The sequence below is a fragment of the Diadema setosum genome, chromosome 9, assembly GCF_964275005.1.
Source record: "Diadema setosum chromosome 9, eeDiaSeto1, whole genome shotgun sequence".
NCBI lineage: Eukaryota > Metazoa > Echinodermata > Echinoidea > Diadematoida > Diadematidae > Diadema > Diadema setosum.
Window position 1 is genome coordinate 3,683,309 of NC_092693.1, and position 26,681 is coordinate 3,709,989.

Sequence of the window (26,681 nt, forward strand, 5' to 3'; positions counted from 1 at the left end):
CTTCTACTGAATACTTCCCAATTTTCTCACCTCTCACAAAAGCAAGAGATCGTCGACACACGTACGCACACGTGTGATTATATCAAGACAAAATGGCTACGAGAAGAAGAACAAATGCAGAAAATTCACAGGCGAGTGCTAGCGCATCACTTGGATTACCTTCTGTGTGGCAGAGAGCTTTCACCGTTAAATCACAGTGGCCCGAAAAGGTGAATATTTGATGTACAAGCTTTCTGTAGTCCCACTCGTTACATAGCAAGTGTGCACAACTTGCCTCAAGATTCCTAGTAGAGTCTAGTACTATAGATACTAGGCCTACTAGTATTAGGCCTACAGTAGGCAGCCTGGTAGGGTCCTACTACTACACGTACTAGTGATAGTATTCATGTTATCACTACCAGACCATTTACATGCGATAGAACACTGAGTCTATATGTGTTGTGTGTACCGATAATCATACCGTCCTCTCTTCAAGTGCTCTTGCAAGAGGCAAAATCACTCTGTCCCTCGGATAGGAGGGCCAATTGCAATCGGAGGTCCTGTTTGTGTGAGAGAGACTGGGAATAGAAGAGACTGAGAGTCACTACTCAGTCATGCATGTAAAACTGTAATATCCTGGTTCATATCATTCATCCAGTCATCACAAAGAGCATCGCAGCATGAGCATGTAGGGTGCTAACCCGGTGAAATTGCTGACACTTTATACCCACACAAAAATAGTGCGTTTATCTCCAAGTAAGAAGAACACGGTTAAATGAAATAAACTTTACATGTCTCCACATCTAGACCCCTAAAAATAAATAAAAATATGCATCAAATGTGGTATCTTGAACATTTTTAAAATCACTGCTCCCAAAGGTAAACGGGACCTTTAACACATCGATGTTAACATGTCTTTGCCATTCACTAGTCTAAAACCTACACATGCTTTATCAATGGAGAACAGGTGGTGGGTTAAAGTGATGAACTAGCACTACTGGCGCACAGTAAAAATGTCACTTCCATTTGTCGCCAAGACTTCTGCGTGTAAGATACAAGTCAACAATCTGAGCCCATGATGTGAATCTGCGGCATTTTCTGCTCTAAAGTGGAATGAAATTAAGGTGAAACTGAAGAATATTTTCTAAGATACAATATATAGATCTATCTCATCAAAAGACGGTCAGTGAGTAGTAGGTCCAACCGTATACAATTGTACTACACAGTAGTGCAACAATTACTAGGCATACAAGAAATTGATGAGGCTCATCGTAGAGACAACAGCAGTAAGCAACAATATTCTGCCAAGAGTAGGCATATAAATGGTGTCTGCAGTTCAGATGAAATGTTTCAAGAAATGTCATTTTGACTCCACTTTGTCACAAAACTTTACACATTTTTGAACCCAGTACATTGTACAATCATTTTACTTTGATGCCAGGTTTGTTTTTGTTATGCCTCCGCAACGAAGTGGCCGGAGGCATTATGTTTTCGGGTCGTCCGTCCGTCCGTACGTCCGTCCGTCCCGTTTTGTTTTTGTCGATATCTCAAGAACCGTGTGGTGGTGTGGGTATATCCTTGGGGGATTATACTTTGTGTGGATTTTAGGGTCAAAGGTCAAAGGTCACAGGTTATTTTGTGAAAAAAAAATTGAAATTTCATGTTTTTCTCCATATCTCGCAAATGGTTCAAGGTATCTTCATGGAACTTAGTATATATGCTTGTACCGATGGGCAGTGATTATCTAGAGAAGTTGGGGGTCATGGGTCAAAGGTCAGGGGGTCAAAGGTCAAGGTCAACTTCTCAAAATATCACTACTTTCCTTATATTTATGCAATGAATGAAGGTTGTTTTTTTTTTTTAACTTGATGTATACATGTATTACCCAATATATATTCTGTGGGAGGTTTCTTGCCAAAAGGTCAAAGGTCAAAAGGTCAAAGGTCAAGTGAAAGTGCTGAATTGCACTTTTTCCTCCATATCTCAAAAGTAACTCAAGGTATCATCATGAAACTTACATATTTATGCATGTTCAACCTAACAGTGATTCTCTTTAGAACTGTGAGGTCAAAGGTCAAAGGCGAGGTTTAGATAATGCTATTTTCCCATTTGATACTGAAATTATACTTTTTCTCAATACCTTGAAAAATTACTCAATGCATAAACTTGTAAAAGGGTCAAAAGTCAAGTAAAAATCATCAGTTCCCCAAATACCTGCACTCTGACATTTTAATCATTCATCCAATTGAACCTAGTTCTAGGAAAGTGAACATTCAGCACATTTGTGTCAAACCTGTCATTTTAATATTTTGCCAATTGTTTGAAACACTCATCACACATCGTCAAGACATTGTACTTTAGACCTATTAGGAGAACCATGCATTATGATGGAGGCATATCAGTCGCCGTAGCGATATATCTAGTTCAATCTCTTGAACACTACATTGTATGTTTTATAGACTTTGCAAGTTATATTTTGCAGTTCCAGCAACTTCTGTACACGCACACACACACACACACACACACACACACACACACAGACACACACACACACAAAATAATTTATTACAAGCTGTGGCAGCCTTTTTTGCATACCTGCATGGCCTACCTGGTATGCAAGTCTTGTAACATTTTCTTCTTCTTCTTCTTCTTCTTCTGATTAAGTCTGCCTCCTTCAATAGACTGAAGATTCTTGCAGACTGGTGCTATTTACATTATAATACAATTTATTTACAGATATTTACAAGCACATAGAAAATTCATGTGAGTGTGGAGAGGTTTTTCTCCTGTTAGCAGATCCAGTCAGGAAATGCTTCTTTTTTTTTTATGATACAGGCTGTAAGTGCTGATGAAGGACATTAAATGAAGATGATGATGTAACTACTAATTTTTTTTTTTTAGCTCATCATTCCTGTGGCAAGGTCTCAGCTTGCTTGAAGTAAAAGCAAATAAGAAAGTATGAGGTCAAAAATCTATTATTAACAAAACAAAATGCTGCAATTAGTTGATATATAATATAGGAATTGTGACTGTTGACTGCACACGTTTTATAAAGCTTTTCTTTACAGACACTTTTTTCCCCATGTCTGATGTGTGATGTAACAAATATAACACACACAAAAAAAAAGATTGTCAATTCTTGGTCTAGACATGCAGTTCAGCTACCACTTTTATACCATTTGTAACATAAGCCCAGTAAATGCACTTATTCCTAAATGTAGTACAGAAATGCAATATTTGTTTATGCCTCCACCAACGAAGTGGCCGGAGGCATTATGTTTTCGGGTCGTCCGTCCGTCCGTACATACGTCCGTCCCGTTTTGTTTTTGTCAATATCTCAAGAACCGTGTGGTGGTTTTACATCAACCTTGGTATGAGGGTATATCCTGGGGGGATAATACTTTGTTTGGATTTTAGGGTCATGGGGTCGAAGGTCAAAGGTCACAGGTTATTTTTTAAAATGTGATTTTCAGGGTATTGGTACACTTCAACATAAATGCACAGGAAGGATAGTACACTGTTAGCACAATTCCCGCCATGGTGTCAATCTTATGGTAGTGCTCTGATCCAGCACCTTACAATGCAGCACATCTATATGAAGGTCTTGGTTTCACTTTATTCAGACTTCGGGAATTTGTGATGATGCATGCAAAGGAAACAAGCCAAATAGCTCTATCACACACACACACACACACACACACACACACAAATCCAACTCAATTAATTGTTGATGGTTTTGCAAGCTCTGTTTGATAGCCAACTGTATGTTTTCCATCTGAAGAGGGCTGCATACCTCTACAGAGTTCAGAATAACAAGCATTGAGTCATTGAACTGTACATGTCTTTCAAGTATTGTTCAATGGTGTGATTTTTCTCCATTGGCTGGTTCAATCAAGTAGCATACTGTACACATGAATGTATGCCATTTATACATGCATAAAATTTGCTATATATGAATGACTGCAGATCTGACAATGTAACAGAATGGCTGATCACATTTATATATTCATATATGATAATATATATATTCACATACATTGTATATATTCATATATTCATATAATCATATATTCATATATTCATATAATCATATATTCATATATTCATATAATCATATATTCATATATTCATATGGACCTGTTGATCATTTGTGATTATTTGTAATTATTTGTAATTATACAGTTACAGACAAGCCTGATTTCACATAGACCATGTACAAAATACAGCCGGGCCAAAGGCGGGGCCTAAGGCCGGACCCAAGGCCACGGGCCTTAGCCCGGAACCAGGGGCCCAGAGCCCAAGTGGGCCCAGGCCCAGGGGCCCATAGCCCAAGTGGGCCCAGGCCCAGTGGCCCAGGGGCCCAAGGCCGGGCCGAGGCCAGGAGCCTAAGTGCTGGCCCAAGGCAGGGGGCCCAGCCAAGGGCCACCAGACTGAGACCACTAAGAGTACCAGTCATGACTTGCTGTGATAATGATGTGACAGGCCTATGCATACACATATTATGTAAATACGCGTACACTGTACAGGGCTGTGCATATTATGTAAATACACTGTACACTAACTATACACAGTCATGACTTGCTGTGATAATGATGTGACAGGCCTGTGCATACACATATTATGTAAATACACTGTACACTAACTATACACAGCCCAGTCGCTGTATAAATCGCGACAGGGCTGTACCTGAGCAGCCCACAACACAGAGCAAACACAAAGCAAATTTTACGATTGCATTTAGTTTTGATACTTGACATCATTTTTTGTCACCTCAAACGCATCAAAGACAATCTTTATTAATGAGACTTCATACCGTACCTGTTTTCCTGGGGTTATTTGTGGGAATTCTGCAATCTGGGTACTATTCGCAAGTCTAACATGTGAAAATATCAACTCCTGATCATGTAACGTGCATGTGTACATTTCTGTGTCTACTGCTGTATTCCATGAACATGAATTCAACAACTACAGCTGTACTGTTACTGTAAAAGTGGATATTTTCGCGCGACTAATTTTTCGCGCTAGGCCGGGTCAGAAGAGTTTCGCGTGTTTTTAATTCCGCGGAATCAAGACATCACGCACAGGAACGTATGGCAAGCAAAAATATTCGCATGTTTTTATTTTCGCGCTAGTTTCTGGTTGCGCGAAATGCGCGAAAATTTCAACACCGCGAAAATTTCCACTTTTACAGTATATCCTCTAATATGAGCTGCCAGGACAAAACTCACATACGCTCTGATTCTGTATAGCAATCACTTTCAAAGCAATGTATTGATACATTTCTGCCAGCTAAAAATTCTTAAATGTTGGTTCACCCATGTGAACGGGTACAGAAACTGAAGCCTAGGTGGTGGGTTACGCAGAATTGCTGCTGTCCTTGCAGTCCCTCGCATATGTTGTCATGTTAGTCTAATGCTAGTTTGTGGCAATAAGAGAGTGTGCCAAGCAGTTTGCCAAGCAGGGATTCAGCTGGATGTCGAAAGTGATTAGCCATTCTGATACTTGAATTTAACAATACCATTTAACAATTCCATACCACCTAAAACCCCAACCCTATCAAATTCTTTAGAATTTCTGCTATCAAAGCAATGATAGGATAATCTGCGGACAAAGTAGATTTTTTCTGTCACAAATCTGCTGTTACTGTGTTATTACCTCCGCCAAGGGGGAAGGTTATGTTTTCGTGACCGTTGGTTGGTTTGTTTGTTTGTTTGTTTGTTAGTTAGTTAGTTAGTTTGTCTGTGTGCAAAATAACTCAAAAAGTAGGTAACGAATTTGGATGAAACTTGCAGGAAAGGTTTAGATTGATACAAGTAACTGATGATCAAATTTTGGTAGTGATCTGAGAATTTTGGAGGAATTTATGAAGGATTTTTGATATTTTGGCAGGTAGGGTCAATGAACTTGGGAGTTCAGGCTGCGCGTATTTGAGGTTTGCATGCGCGCACTAAAGTGCGTGCTCTAGTTTCTGCTAGGGCGAGGCGCGCCGTGCAGCTGAGGGTTTATGACGTAACAAAGGCTTCTATATTGGGAAATTGGGCGACTTTCAGCACACAATGCTATAAGTATGTATGGGTGGAAATCACTTCTATGGAAGAACAAGATCAGTGGTGGAAATGAGCTGCATGCTTGGCGGAGGTCTGCGCTCTCAGAGTGCTTCTGTAGTTTTGAATGTCTTCCTCTGTGAAAAATGTGAAATCAATGAAAGGAAAAAATATGGTACCTGGTAAATATTAATAGCTGTGCACATTATTCACACATGTACTATACAATGTATGACAGTAGCATATATTCACTCACAAAAAAAACACTGATACATGTAAAGGAGTTCAAGAATCAGCAGACATAGTTTTACAAGATGTATTGCAGAGTTCAGTTAGCATTAGTATTAGAAGTAGTATTAGTAGTAGTAGTAGTAGTAGTAGTAGTAATAGTAGTAGAAGTAGCAATGATAACAATAATGATAATAGTGGCTACTTGTATAGCGCACAGGTCCGCTTTTTAGTGCTCATGGCGCTTCATAAATGAAAAGATAGATATAACACATGTTCAAACATGACAACAGAGAAGAAAATGGCAAGCAACAACAAACACATACCAGATAAAGAATACAATTGTTCCGAACATTATAGACTGCAATTATAGTCCTCAGTGTGAGAGGAATAGGTAAAGTTTTGAAGTTTGGATTTGAATGTTTCTGTAGATGACAATTATAGCTGTACACACAGAGAAAATGTTCCAGTTAAAGAGGAACGTAGTCATACAAAGTGTATGTTTTTCACATTTTTCAGTATTTTCAATCTTTCATATGCAATGGGCATAATGGACTCATTTGCATATCATTTGCATAGTATGCTATCATGGGGTGTGAAAGTATGCTGAGTGTTGACATATAGGTCATCCACTCATTGTATCCCCCGAACAGAGTTCGGAGGATACTATGGATTTGGCCTCGTTGAGCCGCGTCCGCCGCAGAGATTTTCTTGTGAGCACTCTACTGGCTGCAGTTCTTCTTAGATCATCTTCAAATTTGGCATGAAGGTGTGTTATGGTAAAACGAAGACGCCTATTGTTTTTGGTGATGGTGCCCTCGCTTGTTCCGTCTTTATACATGAAAAAGTAAATTTAACAGGGTCTGTTTGTGTGTGCGACGCTGGCCTTGCTTCGTGACCAATTTTTTTTATGCCTCCGCCAACGAAGTGGCCGGAGGCATTATGTTTTCGGGTCGTCCTTCCGTCCGTACGTACGTCCGTCCCATTTTGTTTTTGTCGATATCTCAAGAACCGTGTGGTGGTTTTACATCAAACTTGGTATGAGGGTATATCCTGGGGGGGGGGGGGGATAATACTTTATTTGGATTTTAGGGTCACGGGGTCGAAGGTCAAAGGTCACAGGTTATTTTGTGAAAAAAAAGGTTGAAAATTCATGTTTTTCTCCATATCTCGCAAATGGTTCAAGGTGTCTTCATGGAACTTAGTATATATGCTTGTTCCAATGGGCAGTGATTATCTAGGGAAGTTGGGGGTCATGGTTCAAAGGTCAGGGGTCAAAGGTCAAGGTCAACTCCTCAAAATATCACTACTTTCCTTATATTTATGCAATGCCTGAAGGTTTTTTTGTTTTTTTAACTTGATGTATGCATGTATTACCCGATATATATTCTGTAGGAAGTTTCTTGCCAAAAGGTCAAAGATCAAAAGGTCAAAGGTCAAGTGAAAGTGTTGAATTGCACTTTTTCCTCCATATCTCAAAAGTAACTCAAGGTATCATCATGAAACTTACATATTTATGCATGTTCACCTAAAAGTGATTCTCTTTGGAACTGTGAGGTCAAAGGTCAAAGGCGAGGTTTAGATAATGCTATTTTCCCATTTGATACTGAAATTATACTTTTTCTCAATACCTTGAAAATTACTCAATGCATAAACTTATAAAAGGGTCAAAAGTCAAGTAAAAATCATCAGTTCCCCAAATACCTGCACTCTGACATTTTTAATCATTCATCCAGTTGAACCTAGTTCTAGGAAAGTGAACATTCAGCACATTTGTGTCAAACCTGTCATTTTAATATTTTGCCAATTGTGTGAAACTGTCATCACACATTGTCAAGACATTGTACTACTGTATAGACCTATTAGGAGAACCATGCATTATGGCGGAGGCATATCAGTCGCCGTAGCGATATATCTAGTTTTTTTCTAAAGTCACAAAAATCAACATCTGTAATTTCAAATGAAATTAATTTGTTACAGTCTGTGACTTTAATAATAATGAGTTGAAAAGGCTTTGTCGAATTGTACCACTTGTGTCATGCCTTTCTCCTTTTTTATGTAGGATGAATTCCTAGATGTCATCTACTGGATGCGGCAAGTAATTGCCATTGTATTTGGACTGATCTGGGGACTTGTACCTCTTCGTGGGTTTCTTGGTATTGCTCTGTGAGTACTGTGATATACCATTGTATGCCAATTTTATTCTTCAAGCTTAATCTGATGGTTGACTGACTTGCTTTGCTGTGAGTTTGTTACCAAAAACGATGATTTTTTGAAAATTCCATACTTTTTTTGTTACTTTTTTCATTAAATAAATAAGTAAAATAAATAAGTAAATGTTGCTGGAAATGAACATGAACTTTACATATGTATGTGACGTCAAGCTGTAAAGATACATTGTACTAATTGTTTCAAGAAAAACAACTGATATTTTTGTAAGTAAAATGTATTTTATATATTTGATAAGTACACTGTAATTGCTCTTTCAAAGGTGTAATGAAAGAAGGTATATGTCTCTCCCCAGTAAATAAGCATCATAATAGTATTTAAAAGACAAGATATCAATGGTTACTGTGTTACTGTTTTGTGTCTGTTACACCAGAGCAAGGCAGTGCATGATGTTTCTTTTCTTTGAGTAAGAAACCAATGCTGCTGATGGTGACTTGTAATGTCATTATTTGCTTGCATAAAATTTATTCAAATATCTAGCACATGATTCACATGAATCACCTCCATCTATTCATTTCCATTCCCATCCTTGATTTGTGTGTACTATGTGCATATGTATATATTTGAAGAAAAAAAGAATGTACATGTGTGTATGTCAATCTTACACAAGTGTATCATTGATTTTCCAAAGGTAATATACGCAGTGTGTAATAGTAAATAGATGGCTCCAACACTGTTAGTGTAGAAATGAGAATTCATGTGATATTTAAGTGTATTTGTTCTAACAGAGACCTATAGTACATCTTTACTTTGCCCTCATATGGTTTAAAGGGACTGTACAGTACTGGCTGAGGTGGGGATTCATGTTTGAACATTCTTAAGTGAGATAATGAGAAACCTCTTATGAAATATGAAAGAGCATGTAATTCTAAGAAGGATTCAACGCTTATTTGATGAAAATTGATTTTCAAATGGCTGAGATATCAAAAAAAAAGTGATAACAATAAAAGGCGACATGCCACAACTTTATTAGGATCTCTTTGTTTCACCTTGTTGTTGGATATCTCAGCCATTTCAAAACCGATTTTCATCAAATAAACTTTTGATACCCCTTAGAATCCCATGCTCTTTGACATCTCATAGAGTAGTTTCTGAAAATCTCGCCAAACGTAAAAAGCTAAATCCTCACCTCGACCAGAACTGTACACACCCTTTAAATCCAGTCTATTGATGTATATTTGATTTTTTATTCCATTTAGTGCTGCTTAAAATTCTATTTCATTTTGTTCTTGTTTTTCAGATTCTGTGCACTAAATGCTGGCATTTTGTACATTTACTTCACCTCAATCCAACAAGTCGATGAGGATGAATTTGGAGGACCCTGGGAGCTGACAAAAGAAGGCTTTATGTCATCGTTTGCATTATTTCTGGTACTGAATGTCAGCATTTCAACATAATTATTTACAAAGACATTTTTAGAATAGAGATCCATTTTCTTGTTTGTCACATGTGTCAGCCAAGTGCAAGCAAGTGCCAGTAGAAACCAAAAATGTTATTCTGTAGAACACAAGCAAATATCTCACACATTTTGCTGCAAGTACAGTGTATGTGGAATCTATTTATTTCATCTTTTGTGTGTCTTGGTGTTTCAACTATTATTCTTCATTGATATTTTAATTGTAATTATCATTATTTGTAATTATTTTTATGATCAAAATTTTTGGTATCATTGATATCATCACTCGTACTATTATCATTAATGCTACATTTGTACTACTGTAGCTTATCATTGATATCATTATTATCAAAATCATCAGTAGTATCATTAATATCTTTTCAATTTCCTATACTATTCGGTCCTGTTTTTTTCATATCCTCATAGCTTCAGTTTACTCGATATTTGTCTATTTTATTTTACTTAGAGAATGATTTGGTCATTTATGTTTTTCCTGTTGTTTTGCATACACTGTACATGTGCAAACAGTTTTATGTTGGACAAGGTAATTGTGTTTCTGCTGTTACTGCCCGTTTTATATCGGCAATACTTAAGGTCTATACTTAAGGTTAATACAGTTAAACTCGCCTAAGTCGACATCGCATATGTCGAATAATCGCTTAAGTCGATAATTTTAAAAAGTCCCGATTTTTCCCCACTGACTTACGTGTATTAATTCACTCATAAGTCGAATTTTTTAAGTCGAATACTCGCTTAAGTCGACGAAATTCCAAGAACACTTTCACGGAAAAACCATTGAATTCACTGTGCCTAAGTCGAATAAGATTTTATTGTGTAATAAATCACTGTCAAAATCACGAGACGCCAGTTTTTGTTTACATACAGTATATACCAAAAGAAACTGCGTAAATAAACATTAACGTTTCATTAACGCAAGCGGTTTCACCTGAATCGTTAGTAACGCAAACTAACGACCGGGAAAAATAACGTTTGTAGCAACGATGAGTAACGATCCCTAGTGCAAATTAACGATGTTTCGTTAACATTAACGTTAGGTAACGCAAGAACTCACGCGAGATTTTGGTTTTGTAATGAGACCTGGTGAAAGGACGACGTAGCCCCTGCCGAGTGTAGCGATCTATGCCTTATATTTAGCGGAGTCTTTTCGCGAATCGAATCACGATTTCGCGAATGGTTAATTTGCGACCGGGGTCACCAAAAACGCACGCCGGCCACCAAAAAAGCCGAATGTTTGCCTTCAGTTTTGGAAATGAAGCGGTAACAATCGGTTCCATAAGATGCTGAATAAATGTCAGATGTTTGCTCTTTTAATTTTGGAAATGAATAACGGTAATATTCGATTCCGTATAATACTAAAATAAATGTCGGATGTTTGCTTATACTTTTGGAATGTCAGGGATTTGATTTTGCGTTCGGAAATGAATAAGGATAAAAAAAATATCCGGAAGATGCTGAAATAAATGTCGAATGTTTGCTTTGACGTTCGGATATGAAAAATAATGATATTCAACTCCATACGATGATAAAATAAATGCCGGATGTTTACTTTAACGTTCGAAAGTAAATAACAATTACATTCAGCTCCGGAAGATGCTAAAGTAAATGTCGAATTATCCCTTTGACGTTCGGAAATGAATAACAATGATAATCAACTTCGTACGATGATGAAATAAATGTCGGATGTTTACTTTTACGTTCGAAAGTAAATAACATTAACATTCAGCTCCGGAAGATGCTAAAGTAAATGTTGAATTATCCCTTTGACGTTCGGAAATGAATAACAATAATAATCAACTTCGTACGACAATGAGATAAATGTCGGGTGTTTGCTTTTACTTTCGAAAGTAAATAGCAATAACATTCGGCTCCAGAAGATGCTAGAATAAATGTCAGATGATTGTTTTTACGTTCGTAAGTGAATAGCAGTAATATTCTTCTCCATACGATGCTAAATAACTGTCGGATGTTTGCTTTTAAATTTCGAAATGAATAACAGTAAATTTAGCTGCGTTTGATGGTAAAGTTAATGTTTGATATTTGCTTTAACGTTCGGAAATGAATAACAATAGTATTCAACTCCGTCCGATGATAAAATGAATGTCTTATGTTTGCTTTTATGTTCGAAAGTAAATAGCAGTAACATTCAGCTCCGGAAGATGCTAAAATAAATTTTGAATGTTTGCTTTGGCGTTCGGAAATGAATAACTATAGTATTCAACTCAGTGCGATGATGAAATAATTGCCGAAAGTTCGCTTTTACGTTCGAAAGTAAATAGCATGTAACATTCGACTCCTGAAGATGCCAAAATAAATGTCAGATGATTCATTTCACTTTCGGAAGTGGACAGCAGTAACATTCGGCTCCTTACGATCATAAAATAAATGTCGGGTGTTTGCTTTTGAATTTGGAGATCGAATAACGGTAATATTCTGCTCCGTACGATGCTAAAATAAGTAACAGATTGTTTCTTTTACATTTGGAAATGATTAACGGTATCAATCGGCTCATTTAGATGATGAAATAAAAAGCGGATGTTTGCTTTCACGTTCGGAAATGAATAAGGATGATATTCAGCTCCGTAAGATCCTAGAATGAATGTCGGTTGCTTGTTTTTACATTTGAAAATGATTAACGGCAACATTCGGCTCCGGAAGGTGTTAAAATACTTGTAAATGGTGGATGATTGCTTTTACAATCAGAAATAAATAACGGTAACTTTCGGACCGAACGTAGGACCAATTTAGTTTTGCTTTTTTTTTTTTTTTTTTTTTTTTTTTTTTTTTTTTTTTTTTTTTTTTTGTTCGGGCCACCAAAAAATAAAAATCAATCATTTTGGGGCCACCAAAATAAAAGTTAGTGTGGAGCCCTGGCCTGCATCAATGTGGATAAAGTGTCTTGCTGAAGGGCAAATATCGGGCACACCGCTCCAGTTCTCGGCTCCAGAGTAGACAACATACATGTACATTATACGTACGTGTGGTGTAACTTTAAGTCGATTTTTTTCGACTTACGTACAAGTCGAAACTCGCCTAAGTCGATGTGTTTTGCTCAGTCCCGAGAAGATCGACTTATGCGAGTTTAACTGTAGTATCAATGAATTGTTTACATGCTGTGCAGTGTCCATTTACTGGTATTTCTTCTTACTTTTTCTTCTTGTTTCTTGTATAGGTTGTTTGGATCATTGTATATTCAGCAGTGTTCTTTGATTGACATCTTAAAAAAGTGGAGACAGGAAGAATGGCTTGTCATCGAGCATCAAGGGCATTTTTACCGTCCTCACTTGGATCTTGGCATTTTGCTCAATGCCTCATCCACAGCACAGACTATTATGAATGCTAGTTACATTACCTCTTCAGTTTCCAATGGATATGAACTGGCCTTTCCAGTTCAGCCTGCGATGACACAACCTGCATTACAGAGCATTCAGAAAGCAGATTCCTTATTCTCCGTGTTGAATCTGTCATGGCATTCTTGTCATAACTTGGTTACTTTATAAGTGAAAACAGGAGCAACCCCTTTAGCACATTGGATTACTGCCCTCGTCAGGGCTACACATATCATGCAAACTGAAGAAAAATAGATAGAAGAAATAGACGAATAAGTTCGAATTATTAAGAAACAGACCTCTAGGATCAGTGAATATAATTTGTTGCATAGTTATACCAACAGACAGTGTCTTTCTTGTGGGAAAATTTAAAAAGAAAACTAATCAGTAAATTCAAGTAAACTTTACATATCCATAGAAATGTGAGTCAAACCAGATGAAGAATGCATATGGTAGTTGTGACCACTTGAACTCTTTCAGTCAAATTTGTTCTGTTAGTGCCATTGAACAGCTGACTTGGTCATGCCTAGTTTTCCCCCCTTCGATTCTGTACACACACAAAAGTAAAGTACTCATATATGTTCAGGCATGTGAAAGAATGACATAACGTGTCTTGCAGCATATATTATAGTAGAGTGTCATAGCCCTGCCTTTTAGGGGATGATTAAGAATGTGCTTCCTTGCAGAAATTTGCAGACTAATAGTTATATGAATGAAACATGAGGGATTACTACTTCAACAATTTTACAGCAGTGTTACCAAGACAAACAGTTTTGTGTTGTCTGTAGGACTGTGTGTCAATGACTCCAATACATTCAAATGGTCAAAGCTTTCTCATTGCATGACTAGTCACAGTGACCAGGTGCTTTTTCATTTTGGCACTGCATTTCCAAAGGAATAAAAAGATTTTTAAAAAGAAAAAGAAAAAGGAAAAAAAAAATCTCTCCCTGCATGAAATCTCCATTCAGATTCACTTTTTCCTTGAAATGCCATGAATGGATAATGTATGCATAGTGAAAAAAAGAAAAAAAAATGAGCGAAAGAATGAACTTGAAATGAGCGAGAGACTTTACATCACTTTATAAAGCCAACTGCTGAATTGAAGATAATCATGCAATGTAGTATAGCATGCACATTCCATCAAATGATTTTTGCACCTTTATGTTGCTGTTTCTCATACTTATATCATATATTCTTTATTTTTCATATTTGTCACATACAAGTATCACAATTCCATATTTCGGGATAAACGTTAATGCTGTGAAAATGATGTCAATTCCTACATTGACATTGTGTTTCTGTTTGATTGATGTTCTAAGCAAGGGCGCTCATACCACATCAGAAAGATTATACCAAATAGCAGACGATCAGACAGGGTTCGTTCCATGCCCACATGACTTCTGTCACAAAGTTTTATGAGAAGGTTTTTGAATGACACCTATACAAGACTTGATTTTGTTAGTCATCACTGCCTCTGAAAGCCGTGACATATGTCCAGTTGTCACACGTAATTGCCACATTGTTCCTCTCATTTCATGCATGGCTGGTCCATTGTCAGAAAAAGAAGATAAGCCATGTATATATATACTGTGGAGGAGTTTGGCAAGTGTCAAGTTATGAGAATGGATTACATTGGATTTCTTGTTTTGAATATGTTAACTTGTGAATTTGCGGACCATTTTATGTACAGTGTATCTTTGATGTGAATAATATAATTATGCATACATATGCAATAATGTTGATGTGTCAATGACAAAGGTTGTTTAATGTACTGAAAGAGGTGAAGTGTTGACCAGTTTATTTCTTCATAGGGAAGATTTCGTGTCCTTATTTATGGCACTTTGCATTTGATAAGATTACACAGCAACACCTGAGAATGTGGATAAATTTTAAATTAAAGCTGACGTCTCTAATAAATACTGTATAGAGGTACAGTGTATGAACACTCACTGCATTGCAGAATTCTTATCTCCCAGATGGAAATGGGGAATATGACTTCAAAATTGTAAACATTTTTTTTTTTTTATAGAAATTGCAGCGATTACAAAGAGATATTCAAGTGATCATTGTTTATTTCATAAATCAAATACATGGTTGCATGGGTTGGCTCCATGTGAGTGTTGTTCTTGGGTCAAATGTTATTTCTTCTTTTGCTCCACTGAGAAATACACTATTATAGTGACATGCTCCATACCTCAACCATTGCAATCTCACTGAATAATATCGTTTACAGTTACAATTGTTCATGGGTTGGGCAACCTCCAGAATCCTGGATCTTCACAGCAAACTCTGGTATGGAAATATTACACGCAATGACACACTTTACTGATTGCGAATTCAGAAAATCTTTGAATAATCTGTAGACCTCTGATGGGCATAGTCTTTGGAGGAAATTTGGCAGATTCAGATCGAAATGTGACATGAAAGTGACCTGTCAAATTTTACAAGATTGCAGTTATACTTTGAATGTACAATTTGAGCACTGCTTTTTTCAATGGGATTTTGAGTAGAGACAATTTCGTTTGAATCCATGTAGGAGTGTTTAATTTCTTTAGCTGTATGAGCTAGAGTGTGCCTTACTAATGGATTGGGATCTCTTGACAGAATTGCATTTCTGTAGCAGAAAGAATATTTTGTGCATACTTTCTGTGAAATGTTTAGATATTTGTCAACATCAATCATGGCACAAATGTGCTCTACAGTGTTCGAAGTCCGTTTCGATTTGTGCCCATGCACTTGCAGGTCATTTCATATTTGTGAGTACAGTTTATTGTGTTTGATGTCGGGGTAGAAAGTGGACAAATTGTATTCCTTGGACCCTGTCATTAAGTCATTTTGTGGCATCTTTATATAATGATACCATCGGCACTTCTTCTTGAAGGAGAATCTCAAATTGTATTTGCATGTGTCAGTTTGTACTAACAGCATGACCGAAGATAACTGCCAAAAACTTCACCTGGTTTGCAATTTGTAATGGTGAATTAATCAGTACTTGTGCCATGCTAATTCTTCTGCTTATATCAAACATTGGTTCAGAAAAAAAAAAAAAAAGAAGAAGCTGATGATTTAGGTTATCTAGAGTTTGGCTATAAATGCATGAGTACATCGTGTCATACATGTTACAATACTGTAAGTAGGCATACTGTATATCACCACTTTGAGGGAAACGGCATCATTCTCCCTGGTCTGCACATGCTCTCAAGGTTGACTATAGTGTGGATGTGCATTTGCGATTTACATTTAACTTGTGCCGTGCATTGTCTCATCTGGTGTTGCTACTTTTTTTTTTATTACATTGTACAAACTACTTTGCTTCTGTGTTCTCAGCATATTTTGTTTTATGGCTTTGCACAGCTGAGTTAGTTTGCGTTTAACTCCGTGCAAACGATGTAGACAACAGAATCATATTGCCTAGCTCCCTCACAGAGCATCCAGTGGTATAATGGATGCGTAATCCTGTATGAGCTGTTTTATCCTCGGGTGAAGCAGATGAATATAAAGTTACTACTCTTCCAAAGAGACGAAAGAACGAGGGGTTCCCTGGCTTAGAATGTGTGACGAAACCAGAAAGGTAAAGCTACATAGTTTTGAGACGCGAAACTTTGAAAAAGCATCATAGATGGATTCGACAGAAATCTATCTTTTGCAACTGATATTCAACATTGCCAAACTCGAGATATATAATACATGGACTATTACTTAATTTGCCGACCAGATAATCCGACAACAAAGAACACAAGCAACTTGATTTCATGCATGCATGGGCTTATTCTTCTCATGAGAGTTTGTGTAATGTACAACGTCACTGAATGTCTAACTACAGTTGTACGGCGCCATGATTTGACCATATTCACGTGGATAAATCACCCACAATTCTTGTTTTCAAAGATATTCCTATTCTGTTCACATGAGCTTATCTGTTGCTCTGTAAAAGAAAGAACTACCATTGTACAGCCATCATCACCGTCCCTGTTCATTTTTTATCGGTGCAATTTAAAAAAAAAAAAGAGCATGAAAAAGAAATCAGACTGTGTGTAGAGTTCGCATGGTGGTTATGGTTGGAAACTTCATATTCAAAATTTTGTCACGTGTTCATTACCATAAAAGAAAAAAAATATTGTGATAGAAATGTTGTTTTTGTTCATTGCTTTTCATTTACCTGAACAAAATGATGGTGTGATGTGCGTGTGTGTCGGTGACATTAAAGTTTATGATCATCAGTCATGTAGTGTTGTACATGAGGTAATACAGGTGTACATTTATATGATAATCATAAAAACTGTCACCCGTTTTGGACAAGGGGATGCTAATGTATTCGCTCGAAACTGAAGAAGTTTTATTTCGGGTGAACATGGTGCTTATTTTTATTGTATATTCATCCGTTTCAGTCCTAAATTTGTCCCACTCGTATAATTGTCACTGGGTTCCCATTTCATGCATGTAATTGCACTTTGATTTGTTTGAATAACCTTGTAAGATGATTTTAGGCTTCCTGTTGACATTTACAATTTTGTCAAAAGCTTATAGAAAATTACACTGAAAGTACTTATTGACAGTGCGACTGTATTTTTACAGAAGGGACGTGGGTATAACTCGCGGTGATGAAATATAACACGAGAAAAAAATAAGGAGTCTGACACTAAAACTGCAGAGGGCACATACATGTACATGTATTTCGTAATACCATTTGTATAAGCAAGCAGTTGATATTTTTAACCATATATTTTTCCTTAAGACAATGATCATAATACATGTACAAAGATGAATGACCATAACATGGTCATCCAACCTTCATTAAGTTGGTGTGAGTGCGTTAGGATAAGAACATGGAGGACAAGTTGATCATGGGCAATGGGCTGTTTTGTTTTCATTGTAGATCACATAGATAATACAATATAGTTGCAAGGTTTGCACAGTTCCGTTTACACAAGATGCTGTCATGCACAAAAACATTCATAGAGGATTGATATAGAATTTGACATCAATTTTGTTCACTGTCTAGAAGAATGCTTCAGAGGACATTCTGAAAATGAAGGTGAAGAAGGAAGGTTACGAATATCATTAGGAAAATGATTCCATATACACTGTATCTGGACTATCTGGATGTAAGAGTATGTGTAGAGCGTGAATAATTTTGCCTATTGTGTGAGAGTGGAGCGTGATTGAAGTATTCTGTTCACAGCAAAAGTTGAAAAGTAGAATTTACAGTCTCTTATTATGACGTCATATGATCACATAGAAGAAAAGCAAAAACAAAAGCAAATATATCTGCGTGGTCATATGAAGCGTGATTGTGACGTCACAAGGAATCCAGTGTTTTTATAAGCTCGCGCGCTAATTTCACACACCCCGCTAGCGCTCCGGATTTCCTCCGTAACCATGGACGCAACCAATGTGGACGCAACATTCAAACCATAACTAACTAGTGATGACTTGCAACATCCCGCACATCATGATCAGCTGCTGAGAAACGATTTTGAAAAGAATGGATGTCTTCGACAAACTACTAATGCGAGCCGTGAAAATTATTTTTTGGCAAAATTCTACAACCGTTTTGGAAGCTGCTAGGCTGTTTGCAGAAATTCGGTAAGTAAAGATTGGACCTCATGATCGGTCATTGGTTCATATTGGTGAATGATTGTTATTATTCATTTTTACGTCCTATTCTTTCAGTTTCAGTTCAGTCTAGAAATAGTGACTCGCTGCCCATTGCTGTTTGTATAGTAAGGGTACTAGGTCTCGCGCAGGGACGTAATGATCGCGCATAGCGTAACTGCGTATAGCAAGCGATATTACGCGTAGGACTAAGCGCAAAATTTGCCGATACGCCCATGGAATAAACATACCTGACTTACCGCTCAACATGAGAAGGAAGCAGGTAAAAAATTTTGATTTCCAACAAATTTTCCACTAAATTTCCAATTTTTTACCTTGTACAAACCTGCCTTCCCTTAAAATCTGTTGTAAGGATGTTGTAGCCTAGACGTGTCGTCTCGCTTGTCTCGTTCGTAGTCGATAGAATTCGTAATTTGTTCGATCGATCGTTTACCACGTGACGTCATCATACACAAGAACAATGTATACTGCCAGCTACGCTGAAATACTGTTAATAAATATTGTTTTAAGTCAAATTTTAACACAACGATTATAATATTACAAAGGAATAAATATTTAAGTCTATGGAAGTTGAAGTGTGATTTCAATTTGAATTTGCTTGTGATTTCCATTGCGCTAACTTGTGATATATTTGTGACAGGGGAGGGCCATAACCATAATGAAGAAAACAAATGAGAGTGTGACAAATGGGTGACGAAAATGAGAGGGTGACGAATGGGTATAAGCACACACACAAACACACACACACACACACACACACACAAAACATATGTTCATATTTTACTTTTTTCCATTTTATATTACTTGTATATCATTGGTTAAAGTGATTAGAAATATTGTAAGAAAACTTTATAAATGAAAATCATTAACGATTATGAAAATATCAATGATAAAAATAATGATAATAAGAATGATAAAATGATGATGGTGGTGGAAGTGATAATAATAATGAAAATGATAATGATGATGATGATTATGATGATCGATGATGGTGGTGGTGATAATTAATAGTAATAATGATAATAGTAATAATGATAATAATAGTAATAATAATAATAATAATAATAATAATAATAATAACACATATAATAATAATAACAATAATATACTGAGTACCAGGGTACACAAGTTAGGTAAAACTGCTGTTGCTTAACAGAGACAAATTTAATATCAAGTGAAAAAATATTCTACGAAAGCCGGAGCACGTTACAGCCGCAGAGGGGCAGACACTTTCACGCATGAAACTACAGAGGGCAGCTGCGCGATCTTTACATACCCCGAGAAATTGAACGCATAAAAAAAAGTCCGACATACAAACGGCGACAGCGCACTACTCCGTCATCGTATCATCAGGAGATTCTGGGAGGTGATTTTTCTGCATTTTCGTGATATTCACTGAGAAATTCAGGTACGATTATGGAATAACTTCTATTATAAGAGCATTTCAAATTTTCGTGCGCGATATCTAGACCCCTCAACCATACCTCAGTGAGATCAAATAAAGAGTTTTACCGCCGGATGGCGGGGAATCATATTCTTCCCCACCGTATTTAGTTCAGCAATTCTACTGGTAATTTCATTGAGTCATTCTGTACCAATCTGATTTTAGACCTGTTCATCAGATAATACAATAGTACAATAATATTTACCTTGAGGGTTTCTGGTTAAAACTGGTGGCAGAAAGGACTCCTAGATCTATACCTACTACAGTGTATTTACGGCCTACTAATTAAGGGGAGCATGCAGTTGCGAGAGGAATTTTAATTTCATTAGGCCTACGCGCTCATATAATTTCGTGTATTCTTATCTACCTCCGATCTATCTTACACTTTGAAACTTGCCTAGGCTGAACTTCCCGTCTCTCCTGGACCTCATCCCAGGGTATCCACTGAGGACCAATGAGGCTGAGTATCTTCATCAGGTATCTACGACAGCACCCTGGAGACACGTCCCTACGATCATCATTCATGCCCGACATGTTACATGCTCATTATGGTATCATAAATTATTCTGCATTTTGCGTCTAGCTAGTCAATTAAAGTGTGAAAACGCAGGAACTCTGCAGTCTCTGATACCATTCGCACCGTCTTTCTCACCATTCCTCGCCACGGCAAATTAATCTCGATTCGGGCAATGTGGAATAATTATAAACCTTACCCATGAGGCCTGAAAACGACTTTTCACGCCTCAATATTAAAAATATTATTGTATTTATTTGTTGTATTTATAGTATATAGTTGTTTCCGCAAATGAAATTCAGCCTATTAGCTTTTGGTGCCGTATTCTGCATCGTGTGTCTAGCTATAGTCGAGGTATGGAAACATACAGTACAATAGCATACCCAGAAACAATTAGTTTACAAGAGAAAGAAGGGGACATACCAAGCAGTTTGTGACAGATTAAATTTTATCTGACGTTTACAACTTTTCTTTTTTTTTCCCCCACGCACTGTAAAAGCATGGAACAACTTGGCTCCATCTACTTCTTCCCTAAAGGACTCTCCAAAGTGATATATTCCACGATTCCCAGAGGTATAGGGCAAACAGATAGTCATCGCACACATCAACAAAGTCCGTACAATGTGATGGAATGAAATCAATACAGTAACAATGGCATGATGTAAAAATAGGCAATAATTTAAAACGGCGTTTTTGAAAATCATTTTGTATGTCTGCATTCTTTCAAATATATAATTTTATCATGTGTAAAATAAACTATATTGCTATGTTCAACTTTATTGTAGCACTATTATCACTAGCTCAATATGTTAATGTTTATGACAGGTTTTCACATATACTGGGATCACCAGCTGGGGCATACCAAACTGGTATTGCATAGGCCATATTTCCGCTTGTTACAAGGCATTTCTTTAAAAGTACAGACGTATTTATTTCTAAGAGTCTTTGCTAGTCCGTATAGACCTCATGACATTAGGCATGGCATGGCTAGAATTGCGTTTGACGTACGCTCATTAATTTGTTTTCTCTTCATTTTTTTTTATTCATTTACGCTTCGTGAATAAGTTACACAAACACTGCCTTCAAACAAGACTAACACCAGTCCAAGATTATATACGAAATGACTGTGAAGATCTTGTGTGACGGGTTGTTATTTGGGGGTATGTATATATTTTTACTCCATTTCGGTCGATTTTCAGAAGCTGACGGAATTCGGAAATACTCATCACGTCCTCAGAAGTTTTCGTACCAGTGACGGCTTTCTCCAGTGGCGGATCTTTAACTTTCTACCCGACTGTTCCGAGAGCAGCAATTTCGAGATGGCTCTGGAACGACTTCTGTTTGAGGCGCGCCTGGAATCAACTGTTGCTCAGCAGCGGATGGCGAACACAAGCGATGGCAGTGAAGTCATCGGGCAAACTCGGGAATCTTCGAGTAGATTATGTGGCGGTGAAAATGGGTTGGTTTGTGGTGAGGAAATGGGTCAAAGGAATCTTCCCTTGACATCGAACCCAGTCTGGTGCCCTTACAATAGGTGACATTGTCACGCTGTGAGTCACGATCTTGCGCGTGTTTCCTTGGAGAACAATGCCTGCACAACAAGCAGCTATAAGGAGTAAAGTGGTGTGCGGTTCCTAGGAATTTAGCCAATATCATACCGTGCACAAGAAACATGACATCCTCGTCGCGTGGTGCTGACTAAATTACTATACCAACTGAATAGGTCGATATGACGTGTCTGCGGAAGCTGTAAAGGCAGCACGGAGTTAATAGCAATATTCATTCAAAGATTTAAAATCATGAATTACTCAAACATGCATATGAAATTCGTAGCAAGCAAGTTGTCAACACCATAAGTATCTGAGCAACGCATCTGGGCTCTGTTAGGTATATTCCATAGGTCATCGCGTATGTGGCTTCTCTTGTAGGCCCTTTGTTTACCCTGCATAAATCGGGTAATGTTCGTTAGTCCAATAGTTTGTTAATCCGCGAAATGAAAAAAAAAAAAGGTTCGTTATTCAAAAGCTTCGTAAATCCGAAAATGAAAAACAAATAAACAACAACAAAGTGCGTACTACCGAGCCTTCGGAATTAATTTTCGTGTTAACAAACTTTGGGAATAACTTACCTTATTTCATTTTCGGGTCAACAAACCTTCGCAATATTGATCCTTATTTCATATTCAGAATTCTATGCGAACGGTCGGAATAACGAACATTCGGAATAACGAACACGAACCCATTTATCATTTCTTTTCCAACTCTTCTTTGGTTGGCATGCAGCAGATTAAGGTTAAACGAAAGCTGAAATATATTTTGTATCACACCCATAATATTTGCTTTGTACTTAATGTCCAAGTATAAAAAAAAAAAAAATGTATGTAACATTTGTAAGATGGTCAAATCCCACCAATACTTCGAACGCTGAAAATTTGTGATAAATCTATCCCAAAGATTCTTTCATTTCTCTTACTTTTTTTTTTGGTTCACTTTGGTTTAGTTTTTAGCAATTATAGTTCACTTTCTTTAGCCTTTTACACACGTGTGGATGCAGGCCCTACAATTTTTGAGTGCAAATGCCTTAGATGTACATGCTAGTCGTGAACTTGTTATTTTTGTCAGTATCATTATTCGCAATTCCCTAGATTTTACTATGATGACAATTCCATAATCTGCGCCAAAATCATGGATTCTGTACTGCAGTTTTAATCTTGTTCTAATAACTTTGTCACGCAACGCACATGATAATAAAAATGGAATCGTGCTTCCTGCTATTATATGAATAAAACTCATTTGACGCAACAGAATCACTTGATTACCGGAGTTTTATAATTTTGCTTCTGAACTTTAAGGTTGTTTGCTGTCCAGTGGGATTTGATAAAGTATACAAAGTATAAGCGCATTGCAACGCCTGAATGCTATATGCTGAAGCCGGTCCGTTCCGGCGCATCTGAGGACAAAAAAAAAAAAAAAAAAAAAAAAAAAATGATAATAGTTCTCATATTTTGCCAATGTGTGGGATGGCTGGTATTTCTACGAAAGCTTACGGAAACCATGAGTAATATGTTGGAAACCAGGATAATTTTTGCTAGATATAGGCAACTTTTACTCTTCTTGGAAGAGGCGTAAGTCTGAGTGCGTTCTGTCTATCATTTCCCTGACCACTAGTGGGTGTGCCGACGTGCAGCATTTGCCTTGTGAAGACAATGTACCTCGTAAACTGCCTATACATGGGTATTGCGTTGTAGATTGATGTACGACTAAATGCAATCGGGAATAAGTTTATATAACCACCAACCTATAGAAATTATTCAACAATAAGTATGTATATTATATGTACTCATGCATAGCTGTAATGTCTTGCCCGAACTGGAGACAGTCAAAATGCCAATTTCAGTGCGAAAACAAAAACAAAAACGGGAAATGGTGCCCTGTTCAATCACTTTATATTGTCAAAATTCTGTGCAAGCCTAGTTGTATTATGATTTTCACTACTCACTGTTCCGGCTTTTTAAATCGACCGTTCACATAATAATAATATGAATATGTCTCTCCTCTCTATATACCAGTGCATTTTTTTTATACTGGAATACAAATATATTCTCTCTATACTCTCTGTGTCACATTACCCTTCTATATACACATGTATTATGTACCCTATGTATATACTGAGGGTGGTTACATCATGAATTTGTATACATTATGTATTCAACTGCAAATCTTGTTTATAGTGATTATCATGACACGATTGATGTACATACTTTGAACTTACAATGTTAACGATTTCTTATCTTTTATTTATTTATTTTTTTATTGATAATTACGATGAATCAAATTTGATATGATATTGATCTTTATTATGTGCATGGAGTGGCACATGAGGGCTCACATGCCCCCGGGTAATAGTAAAGAATTTTACTCTTGTGAGTCCTGACCCATGTGTCACTCCGTTACATTTTATACATGTATACCCCTGTATGTATGTTACATGATATTGTACTGTATATCGCAATTGTATATGGCCAAATAAATAATACTAATTAATATTATTATTGTTCGTTATCATGGCGCTTCCCATAACCAAATAAAAGCTATATAGCTCGCCTTTTGCAATAGGGAGCAAAAACAAAGCAATTGTTAGAATCTTTAAAGATATATATCTAACACATTTCGACACAAGGATAGAGACGTAGGACATCCATGCTCGTAGGAGAAGAGATAACTTTAATGGAATTATTTCCTTTATCACTGGTTAGTGAAAGGTAATCGAGGCGTAATCATGAATCGTATAGATACATTTTAATTTTTCTTTGCCAACAAGACAAAACTTAGTAAACGTCAAACTTTGCAGAACATTAAAGAAACGCCAACAGCAACCACCGATAGGTTGTGCATTAATAGACGGAATCCAAATTCTAATTTAAATACATGCACATGTAATATATAAGTCATGTGCAACTCCACCGTTAGATAGAAATGATTGCTAAATGGTACATGTATAATTACTATGTCCACATTTTATACTCACACGCAACGTCTTCTACGATAAGTGACCAACAAACCGGTTAAGATGTGATCAAACACGATATACCATGACTCAGAGATGATAACGATAAAGTAACATTCAACGTACAATTCTACTTGAACTTGTCATAATGTACTTGATAGAAATCTTATAAATAACATAAAAGATTATACAAAATTCTCTAGATTTTATATGGATAACCATTTACATTCTGGAAATTCGGAAGTAGTAACACGCCAATATTACAATCATTGTTATTTCAACACAGTTTAAACTTTTTGCTATTTATACGCATTTCAGAAAGTACTGATGAGAATGACCTAACACGCACCTGTATAACACAGTGATATGAGGACACAGAGATAAACAATGTTATGTTCTAATTCATGTTATGTCATTTATTATAAATGACTGCTACATTCGTTCAATACGGCTTTGGAATGTCACTGCTACATCACCTCATGTCCTCCGCTGATGTAGGTAGCGGGGTAAAACTGTACACGATACAAAAATCGTGGAAATTGTAACATTGTATTGCCATGACTACCCTCCCTAACGCAAGTTAATGATAATGAAAAATAGTGGAAAACAGGGCACTATTGTATAATTTTCCCTATATTGTTTCATTGATATTCAGTATTCAATTAATTGCATTATTGCTATAGCAATTAGATATCATACCTCGTACGTTATAGTTGCTATAAGCAAGATATCAATTACACTTGGCACTGTGAATAAGAAGAGAAGTAGAGAAAACGATTGTAAAATGATGAACTATCGTGAAACATTGCAACTATCATTCTTATTTTAATAGTGTTCAACTGTGTACAATATTAATGGCAGGTGGTATCCTTTCAAGTGATTTCTCTTATGTAGGCAAATTGATTGCTCATTCACTTCTGGTGAGAAAAATATCAAAGAGAGATTAGTATATCCTGACGGCAGCGTGTTAAATATTTTCACATTAGTAAAAACCCACTCAGAATCAAAATTAAACTCCATACTTTTATCAAGCAAGGAAGAGGAAGAAAAACAAACAAAAATGTGCATTGTGATCTACCAGCATGGTATCTACAACAACAGTTGTAAAAAAAAATGATCATTTTATACATCGAGACAAAATTGCGCATTGTCTTATGGTGTGACTAACTTGTTACATGAGGATTATCAATAAAGCCTGAAGATCTTTCAACTTTCCTAACTTCTCCTTCCCAAAGTTGCATATAATATAAAGTGGAAGGCATACACAAGGAATCTTACTTCCTTCTTATTGTTAGTCCTGCATTGCTTCGGAACGAAAGCTGTGCTTAAAAATATCCCAACGTAAAAAGACAAGGCACTGTAAACCATTCATTTGAAG

At 36.8% G+C, this 26,681-nt stretch overlaps 2 protein-coding genes across 2 annotated transcripts; both read left to right on the plus strand.

Moving 5' to 3' along the window:
* The first annotated feature begins 42 nt into the window (after positions 1-42).
* LOC140232596 (GEL complex subunit OPTI-like) lies at positions 43-17,357 on the plus strand. The gene is made up of 4 exons (XM_072312694.1): positions 43-209; positions 8,314-8,417; positions 9,721-9,850; positions 13,067-17,357. Exons 1-4 carry the CDS (start codon positions 93-95, stop codon positions 13,106-13,108), a joined length of 393 nt encoding a protein of 130 aa, XP_072168795.1. The 5' UTR covers positions 43-92; the 3' UTR covers positions 13,109-17,357.
* Positions 17,358-18,656: 1,299 nt separating this feature from the next.
* LOC140232787 (uncharacterized) lies at positions 18,657-24,840 on the plus strand. Its single transcript, XM_072312903.1, has 3 exons — positions 18,657-18,809; positions 20,685-20,760; positions 21,997-24,840. Exons 1-3 carry the CDS (start codon positions 18,709-18,711, stop codon positions 22,333-22,335), a joined length of 516 nt encoding a protein of 171 aa, XP_072169004.1. The 5' UTR covers positions 18,657-18,708; the 3' UTR covers positions 22,336-24,840.
* Positions 24,841-26,681: the final 1,841 nt, after the last annotated feature.

Bases quoted from the DNA above. Each gene is read 5' to 3' on its own strand.
- LOC140232596 (XM_072312694.1), top strand. From the start codon at position 93: ATGGCTACGAGAAGAAGAACAAATGCAGAAAATTCACAGGCGAGTGCT. The intron at 210-8,313 runs GTGAATATTTGA...TTTTTTATGTAG, and splicing joins AATCACAGTGGCCCGAAAAG to GATGAATTCCTAGATGTCAT. The intron at 8,418-9,720 runs GTGAGTACTGTG...CTTGTTTTTCAG, and splicing joins GGGTTTCTTGGTATTGCTCT to ATTCTGTGCACTAAATGCTG.
- LOC140232787 (XM_072312903.1), top strand. From the start codon at position 18,709: ATGGATGTCTTCGACAAACTACTAATGCGAGCCGTGAAAATTATTTTT. The intron at 18,810-20,684 runs GTAAGTAAAGAT...AAACTTGCCTAG, and splicing joins AGGCTGTTTGCAGAAATTCG to GCTGAACTTCCCGTCTCTCC. The intron at 20,761-21,996 runs GTATCTACGACA...GTCGATTTTCAG, and splicing joins AGGCTGAGTATCTTCATCAG to AAGCTGACGGAATTCGGAAA.